The sequence below is a fragment of the Hemitrygon akajei genome, chromosome 22, assembly GCF_048418815.1.
Source record: "Hemitrygon akajei chromosome 22, sHemAka1.3, whole genome shotgun sequence".
NCBI lineage: Eukaryota > Metazoa > Chordata > Chondrichthyes > Myliobatiformes > Dasyatidae > Hemitrygon > Hemitrygon akajei.
Window position 1 is genome coordinate 66771695 of NC_133145.1, and position 13676 is coordinate 66785370.

At 40.1% G+C, this 13676-nt stretch overlaps 1 protein-coding gene across 4 annotated transcripts in view; it reads left to right on the top strand.

Moving 5' to 3' along the window:
• trim25 (tripartite motif containing 25) overlaps nucleotides 1–13676 on the top strand; it is a 107065-nt gene that overhangs the window by 49470 nt on the left and 43919 nt on the right. For all 4 annotated transcript variants that reach the window (XM_073026523.1, XM_073026522.1, XM_073026521.1 and 1 more), the window contains exons 3-4: nucleotides 2030–2263; nucleotides 10843–11017. In XM_073026523.1, coding sequence (XP_072882624.1) covers nucleotides 2030–2263; nucleotides 10843–11017 — 409 coding nt within the window. The remainder of the gene's footprint in view (nucleotides 1–2029; nucleotides 2264–10842; nucleotides 11018–13676) is intronic.

Genomic DNA, 13676 nt, shown 5'->3' on the forward strand with positions numbered 1-13676 from the left:
AATTTTAAGAAAAACATAAGTGAAATATGAATACAAAACGTTTGAGAGTACATAATTAATAGTTTAAATAGACAATCAGATATGTAATAATCAATATATAAGGCCTCCCAAACTCATAGTATTAATGTAAAAGAATCGAAAAAGAGAAAAAAAAACCCAAAAAAACTAAAAGAAAACTTTAAAAAAAAACTAACCAACATGGGCAATTGCATAATGTTAAATACATACAGTAGTGCCGATAACTCCGAACCTCCATCCAAATAATTAAGGATAATAACAGTAAGGTTTAGGATCAGACCATTTAACTCATATGAAAATGTTGAATAAATGGTCTCCAAGTTTCCTCAAATTTAACTGAAGAATCAAAAACCACGCTTCTAATTTTTTCTAAACTCAAACAAGAAATAGTTTGAGAAAACCACTGAAATACAGTTGGAGGGTTAATTTCTTTCCAATTCAGTAAAATAGATCTTCTAGCCATTAATGTAACAAATGCAATCATTCGTTGAGATGAAGCGGATAGACGATTATTATCTATCATTGGTAAACCAAAAATTGCAGTAAAAGGATGCGGTTGGAAATTGATATTTAAAACTCTTGAAATAATATTAAAAATATCTTTCCAATAATTTTGTAAACAAGGACAAGACCAAAACATATGAGTCAATGAAGCAACTTCAGAATGACATCTGTCACAGGTTGAATTAACATAAGAATAAAATCGAGCAAGTTTGTCCTTAGACATATGAGCTCTATGTACAACCTTAAATTGTATTAGGGCATGTTTAGCACAAATAGAGGACGAATTTACCAATGATAAAAAATTTTCCCATTGCTCAGTAAATTTTTTCCCTTTTTTTAAACTGTATCCTCAAAATGGACTGCCCAGTCCCCCTTTTTTTGTTTTAGGTTAGTTTAGTGGGTTTTTTTCTCAATAACAGAAATTTTGAGTTTTTTTCTATGAACTGTTAAGAGGAGATGTGGTTCATTTTTTTCTTTATATTAGCTTAATACTATATATGATTTTGACAATGTATATTCCTTTCTTTGTACTATTATTGAAATATGTATTTGAGGTAACCACTCCTCTGATTTGTATTTATCCTTATACTTCTAAATCAATAAAAAGATTGAAAAAGTTGCTGTTGAACAACACATACAATGAACAGGCTTGGCCCAAAACTTTGACTGTTCCATAAATGCTGCCTGGTCTGCTGAGCTCCTCTGACATTTTGTGTGTGTTGGTTGAATTTCCAGCATCTGCAAAATCTCTCATGTTTGGGGCAGCTGTTCCTGAACCTGGTGCAATGGGACATCAGGCTTCTGTTTAGTGGTAGCAGTGAGAAAAGTGCATGACCTAGAAAGTGGGATCTTTGATGATAGTTTCCACTTTCTCAAGGCAGCACCTCCTGTAATGATGATAGTTGTGCCTGTCATGGTCTCGGCTGTGTCCACTACTCTGTGGCCTCTTGTGTACCATTGTGTTGGAATTGACCAGATGCAACCAGTCAGGATATCCTCAACAGGGCTTCTGTGGAAGTGTGTTAGTGTTTTTGATGACGTGCCAAATCGCTTCCAGTTTCTAAAAAAAAAGTAGAGGTGCTGGTGTGCAAAATATTGACGCCCAGGAATTTGAAGCCTTTTCACTCTCTCCACCTCTGACCCACCAATGGAACTGGCATGTAGTCTCCTGATGTTCCCTTTAGGAAACCAATGATTGATTTGTTAGTTTGGGTGACACTGAGCAAGAGGTTGTTCCAGGCACTCCATGTCATTCCTGCGCACTGAGCACACCCTTATAACCCACTCTCACTCATCAAGTCCACCATATTTTCCTCTGTTGGCCAGCTACCTCACTGGCTCGCACATCTATGGGATGTGGGAGGACACCAGAGCATCCAGGGAAACTCTCATAGTCACAAGGAAACGTGGCAAACTCCTCACAGACAGTGTTAGATCCCAGGCCATGATGGGGTCTGTTAGACTTTGTCACTGTCTCTGAAATTGTTTCCTTTGATCTGTGCCTCAGGATTCCTCACTGACTCAGAAATCAGCAGTTGCCTGTGAGTTTGCGGAGATAAAAGCAATGATCGAGCGAGAGGAGAAAATTGCAGCCAGTCTCTTTGAAGAGGAAGAGAACAAGGCGGACAGCAGGTGTGTGGAGTTGCTGGATCAGATGAGCGCTCATTTGGAGAGGCTGAAGGATTACAAGGAGCAGCTGAAGTCTGTGCTCACCCACACGGGGGGCATTGCCTTCTGGAAGGTGAGTGATCTGCAACATAATAAAATCATAAGTCACAGGAGCAGTATTAGGCCATTCAACCCATTGAGTCTGCTATGCCATTTCATCATGGGTGATTTATTATTGACTACAGAAGCTTTGTGACTGGCTATCAAATCTATCCATACTATCCTTTGGCTTCCAACAGTCACATACTTACAGATACTGTGAAACAACACTTCAAAAGCAAACCTGACCATCTTCCGCAGACACAAGTCATTCAAGTGACAAGTCCTGGGGAATCTAAATGTAGGTTCACTAACTGTGGAGATAGCTTCAGTCAGGGACCACTTCTAAAGAGGGTTTGGCCTTTTAATTAATAAAAAAAAATTAACCAATCAGAACAAAGCCAAACTAACCAATCAGGAATAGGCAATTCAGATCCAGCCAATTGGGATTGAGCATTAAGCCCTGCCCATGCTTTGTATATAAGGGAGGATCTCTGTGGGGACTTGTCATTTGATTAATATGTGCCTGAGGAAGGTGGTTGGGTTTACTGTCGAAAAGTTGCATTCATGGGGGTTCCGGTGACGTCATCATTGGGAGTAGCAGCTTAAGTCACTAGCTCCTCCGGAAAAACGCGTATTAAACCCCGTTAACCCATCAAATATAGTATTTTTCGAAAGAATTTGAACTAATAAGAGGTGCAAGAATGAGGAAAAAGAATGGAAATTTAAAAAACGATCCTGCGGTCGAGAGGAGTGCAGCGAGTGTCAATCCTACCCGACCGCGTGCTAGCGGGATGGATGCTGGGCCTCGTTCAGGCAAAGTGGCAAATATGTTTGAAATTTTGAAAAAGATAAGGGAGTTCCAGAAAGATATAAAACAGCAGCTACATGATATTAAGTCAGAGATTGCCAATATCAATCAAAAAATAGTGGTGGCAGAGACTCGAATTGAGAAGGTGGAAGATCGCGTTCAAAACGTGGAACGGATATTCAGTAAGACGATAAAAATATTAAATCAACAAGAAGGTAAACAGCTTGACCTGGAGGGAAGATCACAGCGGAAAAATATCAGAATATACAACGTTCCTGAAGGAGCGGAGGGCTTGTCTATGACGGAGTTTGTCGGAAACTTGCTGCGGGACGCGCTGGAGCTTCCCTCGACTATGGAGCTGGAAATTGAGAGAGCGCATCGTGAAGTGATATTGGTTTCTTTCAGAAAATTACTGATATTATGGTAGCGGAAACAGAAGGTCTCCTGATAAGTGGGGGAGACTTAAATCTGCAATTACAACCAAACTTAGACTCTTCCAATAGAAAAACCTATGAAACAAAATCCTTACATAAGAAAGTTAATACACTTTTTGAGGATGTTGGTTTAATTGATATATGGAGGGACCTTTTCCCCAACAGAAGGGATTACACTCATTATTCTGCTCCCCATTCTGTATATAAAAGAATAGACTATTTCATAACATTTGGAAAAGACAAAGACAAAATAAACACTGTGGAATTGGGACAATAGATGTAAGTGACCATGCACCTATATATTTATCTGTTGATTTTGACCTACAACCAAAGAATACTATTTGGAAACTAAATTCAAGTCTACTCAATGATCCGTACTTTAAGGAACAAATTAAAAAAGAAATTGGTCTCTGCTTAGAATTTAATGATAATGGAGAGGTTTCACCTCCCATTTTATGGGATGCTCCAAAGGCTGTCTTAAGAGGGAAAATTATAGCGATATCTTCATATAAGAAAAAAATAAGGAATAAAACATTAGAGGAATTACAAAATAGGCTGAAGGAACTAGAGAAAAAACAAATTGAATTTGGCACAGGATACATTAGGGGAAATTTTAAAAATTAGAATGAAATTAATAGTTTGGCTATGCAAGAAATCAGGAAAAATTTAATGTTTCTGAAACAGAGACATTTTGAAAGTAGATCAAAGTCTATGAAAATACTGGTGTGGAAACTGAAAATAAAGATAGCAGAAAATACAATTCATAGACTTAGGGACCCAAGAACGAAAATGATAAAAAAAATAAGCTAAGTGAAATTCAAGAAGCTTTTGAAGTGTTTTACAAAACTGTGTATTCCAAAGTTCCAGGGGGAAGCATAACCCAAATTGACACCACCTTGAATTCTCTAGAGTTACCCACTTTAAGTGAAGAACAAAATAGAACGATGACTGCTGACATAACTGAAGTTGAATTAAAAGCTGCAATTGGTAGGCTTAAATTAAGCAAGTCACCAGGATCAGATGGGTATATGGCAGAGTGGTACAAAGAATTTAAAAATGAGTTAATTCCTGTTTTACTCCCCACACTGAACTGGGCTCTAAAAAAGGCATTAATGCCACCCAGTTGGAAGGAAGCGATAATCTCAGCTATACCGAAAGCAGGCAAGGATAAAATGGAATGCGGGTCATTTAGACCAATATCCGTTCTTAATGTAGATTATAGATTATTTACCTCCATCATGGCCAAATGATTAGAGGAGTTTCTACCCATACTGATACGTAACGATCAGACAGGTTTTATATGACAACGCCAAACACGACAATATACGGAGGACACTTCACATTATGGATCATATACAAAAAAATAAAATCGAAGCAATAGTGATAAACGTGGACGCTGAAAAGGCATCTGATTCGGTTAATTGGAATTTTCTCTACAGAGTTTTACATAGATTTGGTTTCCAAGACGCAATTTTTAAAACTATACAGATACTATATGACAACCCTACTGCTAGGATTAAAATCAATGGATATTTATCAAATAGTCTTACCCTAGAAAGGGGCACTAGATAGGGTTGTGCATGGTCACCACTACTCCGCATTATATCTGGAACCATTAGCTCAATACATGAGACAAAATGAGGATATCAGGGGAATTATAGACAATAGGTGCAGAAGTAGATCATTCGGCCCTTCGAGCCTGCACCGCCATTTTGAGATCATGGCTGATCATCTACTATCAATACCTGGTTCCTGCCTTGTCCCCATATCCCTTTATTCCCCTATCCATAAGATACCTATCTAGCTCCTTCTTAAAAGCATCCAGAGAATTGGCCTCCACTGCCTTCCGAGGCAGTGCATTCCAGACCCCCACAACTCTCTGGGAGAAGAAGTTTTTCCTTAACTCTGTCCTAAATGACCTACCCCTTATTCTCAAACCATGCCCTCTGGTACTGGACTCTCCCAGCATCTGGAACATATTTCCTGCCTCTATCTTGTCCAATCCCTTAATAATATATGTTGCAATCAGATCCCCTCTCAATCTCCTTAATTCCAGCATGTACAAGCCCAGTCTCTCTAACCTCTCTGCGTAAGACAGTCCGGACATCCCAGGAATTAACCTGGTGAATCTACGCTGCACTTCCTCTACAGCCAGGATGTCCTTCCTTAACCCTGGAGACCAAAACTGTACACAATATTCCAGGTGTGGTCTCACCAGGGCCCTGTACAAATGCAAGAGGATTTCCTTTAATTACTATTAAAGGGACAGAGCATAAATTGGCTTGTTATGCAGATGACATTTTGATCTATCTAGGGCAACCAACATACTCTTTACCTAAATTGATGCGATCTTTTGAACAATATGGTCAATTATCAGGATACAGGATCAACATAGATAAAACCCAATTACTTTCATATTACTATAGCCCCCCAAGAGAAATTGAAAGTAGATATCCCTGGGCATGGCAAACAGAGTCTTTCAAATATTTGAGCATCATTATGCCAAAAGATTTGGCAAAATTATCAGAATGTAATTATCAGCCTTTATATGAAAAAGTTAAGAAAGATATGGCAAGATGGAACCTGATTCCTTTTTTCAGTTTCAGTTCAAGGATTGAGTCTATTAAAATGAATATACTGCCCAGACTATTATATCTCTTTCAGACCCTACCAACAGAGATTAATCAAAATCAATTCAATGAATGGAACAAGATATCATCAAGGTATATTTGGCAGGGTTAAAGGCCTAGAGTTCATCTCAAAACTTTGCATTTAGCAAAGGAAAAGGGGGGGATGGGGCCTACCTTTTCTTAGACATTATTATTTTGCAGCACAGTTGAGAGCTGTGATATGTTGATGCAACCCATCATATGATGCTCAATGGAAAAACATCGAGGAGCGGGAACTTCCCATCCCCATGCAAGCAATTCTGGCTGATAACAACCTGCAAAGGTACATAAATACTATTGATAACCCATGGGTGAAATTGACTCTTAAAATATGGAAAACTACTATAAAAGAATATAATCTAGAGGGAGATATTGCAATTCTTAAATTGTGTGCATATGACTCAGATTTTACACCAAATAATTTGGATGCTAGATTTAAGGACTGGACAGCTAAAGGAATAACAGTTCTTTGCAACATAATGAAAGAAGGAACACTGTTCAGTTTTGAAATGCTTAAAGAAACACTTATTAGAAAAACAAGATTTTTATCGGTATTTACAGATGCGACAATATGTTAATAAGACGCTTAAAAATGTAACCAAGGCAAGTACATGCTTGATAGAGCTATTTAGAAAAGCATATAATTCAGATAACGGTAGTAGAATCGTTTCAAGCATGTATAAGGGGTTGTCAAATCTTGAAACACATTCGACTTCATACATTAAAACAAAATGGGAGAAGGAAGTAAGGATAATTATATCTGAAGAAGAATGGACAATAATATGGAGGTATCAATGGAAGTGTACCAGTTCACAGAAATGGAGGGAGTTTGGATGGAAAAACTTGATAAGATATTTTATTACACCCTCTCAGAAATACCATTATGATAGTAACCTCCCTGTTTGCTGGATAAATTGTGGAAATCAAAATGCAAATCATTATCATATTTTATGGGTCTGCCCTGTTATCAAAGACTATTGGAGGGGGATACACAATGCCCTACAAGACATTTTTAAATGTGAAATACCCTTAGAGAGTAAGACAATATGTTTTTGATATATACCTCAAAAATGGTTGAAAAGAGATAAATATTTAATGAATATACTGTTGGTGGCTGGTAAAAAGACTCTTACTAGGAAATGGTTATCACACGAGAACCCAACCTTAAATGCATGGATGGAAATTACAATGGACATTTACAAAATGGGGAAGATAACAGCATCTGTTAATCATAAGCTGGAACAATTTGATTCATACTGGGAAAAATGGTTTAACTACATAATGCCTCATAGGCCTGATTTTATTCTCACAAATCAATGAATATGTTGTAAAAAAAAAGATCACTCCCTACTTGTACATAATTTTTCCTTTTGCTTGTTTTTTCTCTCCATTCTTTTCTATGTGTATACCTCAGATAAATACTATGTGGAGATTTGTGACATATATGATTATATGATATATATCTGTATAATGTCTGAAATACATCTAATGGAAATGTTTGTTTTCTGATGAACTTCAATTTAAAAAAATTACAAAAAAAAGAAAAGTTGCATTCATTATCTTAAAATATGTGACTGTTTAAGGCCAAAGGATAGTATGGATAAAGTTATTATGCCTTGCAACTCCATTCTCCTGCTTTCTCTCCCCATAACTTTTGACACCATAATTAATCAAGTATCTGTCACCGCTGCCTTAAATATACCCATTGACTTAGCCTCCACATCCACACTATTGTGGCCTTTCAGTATTAGATAGGTTTCAATGAGATCTCCCATCATTCTTCTAAATTCTAGCAAGTGCAGGCTCAGAGCAATCAAACACACCTCATATGTTAACCCTCTCCAATGCCCAAAACTGCTCACAACGCTCCAAGTATGGTCTTACCAATACCTTGTAAAGTCTCAGAATTACATCATTGTTTTTATATTCTAATCCTTTCGAAATGAATGATAAATTACTTATGCCTTCCTTACCACGGATTCAACCTTCAAATTAACATTTAGAGAATCTTGTATGACTCACAAGTCCCTTTACACCTTGGAGTTTTAAATTGTCTCCCCATTTAGTGAATAGTCTGTGCCTTTGTTTCTTGTACCTAATTGCCTGACCATGTACTTCCCAACACTGTTCCATCTGCCAGTTCGCCTATTCTTGCAGTCTGTCCTTCTGCAGACACTTTGTGTCCTTCTCAGCACCCCGACCTATCTCCGTACTGTCTGCCGACTTCAGATTCAGTTTATTGTCATTTAGAAACCACAAATGCAATGCAATTAAAAAATGAGACAACGTTCCACCAGAACGATATCACAAAAGCATATGACAAAACAGACTACACCAGAAAATCCACATAACGTTTGGCAATCCCCATTCCAGAGTCCGGAGAGGCTGCTGTGTATTAATATCGCGCTACCATCTTAGCTCATTCCCCGGAAAGGAGCTTCAAATCCAGCAGACAAAACAAGAACAAAAACTAAAGCTACAAGACCTGCACAAAACCACATAGTTACAACAGTGCAAACAATAGCTTAATTGATAAAAAAAACTCCGGAGCTGATTATCTGTTATTTGTGAAGTGGGGTGCTGTGCACAATCATAATCGATTGAAAATGGAAGTGGGAGCACGGAGGAGCATCGGGAAAACTCCAGGAAGACCTTCTTTGTTGCTGCTGTGAGGTCCAGAACTCTACTGGGAAGAACAGGCCCCCAGTCCTCGGGGTTGCGTTGCTGATGGCCGTTGGCGGGGCCGTCTTAATACGCTTGGCAGAGGATGGTGCTCAGAGAAGCTGTGCCGGAGGGGATGGTCGTCGGCTCGGAGGTTCAACGGACTCGGAGTCCTCTGCGGTCAGGTCGCTTTCAGTGTGTGCTGCGTCTGCAAGGCTGGGTTCCAAAACCGTCAAATCAACATATAACATGAAAAGAATCGGTCCCAACACTAACCCTGTGGAACACCACTGGTTACCAGCAGCCAAACCCAATAGACCCGCTTTATTTCTACTCATTACCTCTGACCAGTTAGACAATCTTCTATCGATGCTGGTATCTTTCCTGCTATCTTGTAATCCTGCTTTTATCTTGTTAAGCAGTCTCCAATGCGGCACCTTGTCAGAGGCCTTCTGAAAATCCAAATATATAACATCCACTGATTTGCTTGTGTCTATCCTGCTTGTTACTTCCTCGAAGAACTCGAGACTTGTGAGATAAAATTTCCCCTTAAGGAAATCATGCTGATTTTGGCATATTGGTCATGTGCCTCTAAGTAGCCCAAAACCTCATCCTTAATAATGGACTCCAACATCTTACCAACCACTGAGGTCAGACTAACTGGCCTATGTCTTTTCTTCTACCTCCCTCCTTCTTGAAGAATGGAGTGACATTTGCAATTTTCCAGTCCTCTGGTACCATTCCAGAATTTAGTGCTCCTTGAAAGATCATTACTAATGCTTCCACAATCTCTTCAGCCACTTCTTTTCCAAACCTTGGGGTGTAGTCCATCTGGTCCAGGTGACTTATCTACCTTCAGACTTTTGTTTCCCAAGCATCTTCTCCTTAGTAATAGCAACTGCACTCACTTCTGCCCTCTGACACTGTCACATTTCCGGCATACAGCAAGTGTCTTCCACAGTGAAGATTGGCACAAAATACTTAAAGTTCGTTTGCCGTTTCTTTGTTCCCCCTTATTACCTGGAAAGATTTGGTATCCTCTTTGATATTATTGGCTAGCTTACCTTCATATTTCATTATTTCTCTCCTTATGGCTTTTTAGTTGCTTTCTGTTGGTTTTTAAATTTCCCAATCCCCTAGATTCCCACTTATTTTTTGCTATATTATATGCCCTCTCTTTTGCTTTTATGATGTATTTGACTTTCCATGGTTGTCATCCTCCTTTTAGAGCACTTCATCTTCGAGCTGTATCTATCCTGCACCTTCCGAATTGCTCACAGAAACTCCAGCCATTGCTGTTTTGCTGTCAGCCCTGCTAGTGTTCCCTTCTGATCAACTTTGGCCAGCTACTCACTCATATCTCTATAAACCCTATACTCTACTGTAACACTGATGCAAAAACTTCAGCTTCTCCTTCTCAACTTCTTCTCATTATTCCTTCCCAGTTCCACCTGACGGGATGAATAGTAATTTCTGTAATTTCTCCCCCTCTCCCCCCTTCCCCATTCTGGATCCCCTCTCACCTCTTCTGAGCTGCATATCTCTTCCCTCTGGTGCCCCTCCTCCTTCCCTTTCTCCCATGGTCCCCTCTCAGATTTCTTCTTCGGCCCTTTACCTCTTCCAACTATCACCTATGAGCTTCTTGCTTCAGCTTCTCTTCCCCCATCCACATACCATCCCCTTACCTGGTCTCACCTATCACCTGCCAACTTGTACTCCTCTTTCCCCCCCACCCTTTATTCTGGCTTTTGTCCTGATTAAGGGTCTCCACCCTGTACACTAAGTCTTTATTCCTCTCCATTGCTGCTGCCTGATCTGCTGAGTACTTTTTGTGTGCGTTGCTCTTGATTTTGAAGATATGCAGAATCTCTTGTGTTTATCGTTTACCAGTTGATACCTCGCTGGCTGTCTGTCTGGTGTGTGTATCAGGGACACAGCAATAAGTGGCAGAAGTGGTGTAAAATCTGTTGGGTTGCTTGCAGGTACTGTGGTCCCGATGGGGAGAGCAATTATCCTTACACTAGTGTTTTGGTTTTAGGTGGTTGCTGATCTTCCTCAGGTCTCCCTGGACCCTCCCACATCACAGCAACAGGTTGAGGTGGATGCCCATAAACTGGTTCTCATAAGCAAAGCAGTTTCTACACTTCGAGGCAAGCTGGGCCAGCAGCTGAAGTTTTCCTTGGACCAGAGGGTGCAGCAGTTGGAACAGATTGGTGAGTGAGGGGGCCAGCTCGCGCTGTTCTGTTCAGTGCAAACAAATGGCTCCTGGAGAGCATCATTGGGTCAGGCAAGCATCTGTAGAGGCCAAGGGAAAGTCAACTTTTTGAGTCAAGACCATGTAGGAATCAGAATTCAGTTTATTTTCAATAACATACTGAATGTCATGAAATTTGTAGTTTTGCAGCAGCAGTAGAGTGAAATACATAAAATGTACTATAAATTCTAATAAGAAATATGTATAAAAAGATAAATCACGCAAAAATAGTGAGATAGGGTTCATGGATGCGTCTATTCAGAAATCTGATGGTGGAGGGGAAGAAGCTGTTTCTGAAACATTGAGTGTGTGTCTTCAGGCTCCTGTACTTCCTTGCTGATGGTAGCAATGAGAAGAGAATATGTTGTGGGTGATGGGGGTCTTTAATGACTGATGCCGCCTTTTTGAGGCATCCCCTTTAGAAGGTGGTATCAATGCAGGGGAGACTAGTACCGATGAGTGAGGTGGTTGAGTTTACAACTCTGTGCTGCTGTTTCCGATCCTGTGCAGTGAAAATGGTCTACTCTTTTATTCCTTCTACCAAAGGCAGGACCATGCACTTCCTGACACTGTATTCCATCTGCCACTTCTTTGCCCATTCTCTTAATCTTAAGTCCTTCTGCAGCCTCCCTTCTTTCTCAATACTACCTACCCCTCCACCTATCTTCCTATCATCTGCAAACCTGGCCACAAATTCATCAGTTCTGTCATTCAAATTATTGACGTAATGAAAGAAGAAGCAATCCCAGCACCAACCCCTTCATTATCATCACTAGTCAACATTAGCCAATCAGAAAAAGCTCCCTTTATTCCCATTCTTAGCTTCCTGCTAATCAGCCAATGCTCTATCCAAGCTAGTATCTTTCCTATAATACCATGGGCTTCACACGAGGAAATCTCCAGATGCTGGAAATTCAAACAACACACACAAAATGATGGTGGAACACAGCAGGCCAGGCAGCATCTATAAGGAGAAGCACTGTCGATGTTTTGGGCCGAAACCCTTCGTCAGGACTAACTGAAAGGAAAGATACTAAGAGATTTGAAAGTAGTGGGTGGAGGGGGAAATGTGAAATGATAGGAGAAGACCGGAGGGGGTGGGATGAAGCTGAGAGCTGGAAAGGTGATTGGTGAAAGTGATACAGAGCTGGAGAAGAGAAAGGATCATGGGACGGGAGGCCTCAGGAGAAAGAAAGGGGGGAGGGAAGCACCAGAGGGAGATGGAGAACAGGCAGAGTGATGGGCAGAGAGAGAGGGAAAAAAACAAACAACTAAATATATAATATATATAATAAACAAATATAAACTACTAATACCATGGGCTTGTAACTTTTTAAGGAGCCTCATTTTGTGGTTCCTTGTCAAAGGCCTTCTGAAAATCCAAGTACCCAACATCCACCAATTGTCTATCCTACTTGTAATTTCTTCAAAGAATTCCAACAGATTTGTCAGGCAAGATTTCCCCTTAAGGAAGCCATTCAGACTTTGGCCTATTTTATCATTTGCCCCCAAGTACCCCAAAACCTTTTCCTTAACTATTGTTTCCAACATCCTCAATAGAGTGGATGGAAAGGGTTTTTCCTGCATGGGGGAGTCTAAGACCAAAGGACATAGCCTCAGAATTGAGGTATGTCCATTTAGAATGAAGTGAGAAATTTTGTTAGCCGAAGAGTTATGAATCTAGAATTCATTGCCACTGGTAGCTGTGGAGGCCAAGTCATTGGATATATTTAAAGCAGAGTATGATAGATTCTGATTAGTCAGAACATGAAGGGAAACAGGAAGAAGGCAGGATGTTGGGGATGAGAGAGAAATGGATCAGCCACGATTAAATAGCAGAGCAGACTTGATGGGCCAAATGGCCCGATTTTGCTATTGTATCTTCTCAACCACTGATGTCAGGTGAAATGGCCTATAATTTCCTTTCTTCTGCCTGTTTCCCTCCCTTCTTAAAGAGTGGAATGACATTTGCAGTCCCTCAGAACCATGTCAGAATCCATTGATTGTTGAAAGATTATTACTTATGCTTCCATAATCTCAGGTGGGAACAGGTGGATGTCATATACTTTGATTTCCTGAAGGCATTCGATAAGGTGCTGCACAAGAGACTTATAAATAAGATACAGATGCATGGTGTTGGAGGAAGTGTATTGGCATGGATAGTGGATTGGTTAACCAATAGAAGGCAGAGAGTTGGGATAAATGGGTGTTTCTCCGGTTGGCAGTCAGTGGTGAGTGGGGTGCCGCAGGGGTCGGTGCTGGGCCCACAGCTGTTTACCATTTATATTGATGATTTTAAGAGGGGACTGCGTATAGCGTAGCAAAATTTACCGAGGACACTAAACTGAGTGGAAAAGCAAATTGTACAGAGGATGTGGAGAGTCTGCAGAGGGATGTAGATAGGTTAAGTGAGTGGGCCAAGGTCTGGCAGATGGAATACAATGTTGGTAAATGCGAGATCATCCGCTTTGGAAGGAATAATAGAAGAGCAGATTGTTATTTAAATGGTGAAAGATTGCAGCATGCTGTTGTGCAGAGGCGACTTGGGAGTGCTTGTGCATGAATCACAAAAAGTTGGCTTGCAGGTACAATAGATCATTAAGAAGGCAAAAGGACTG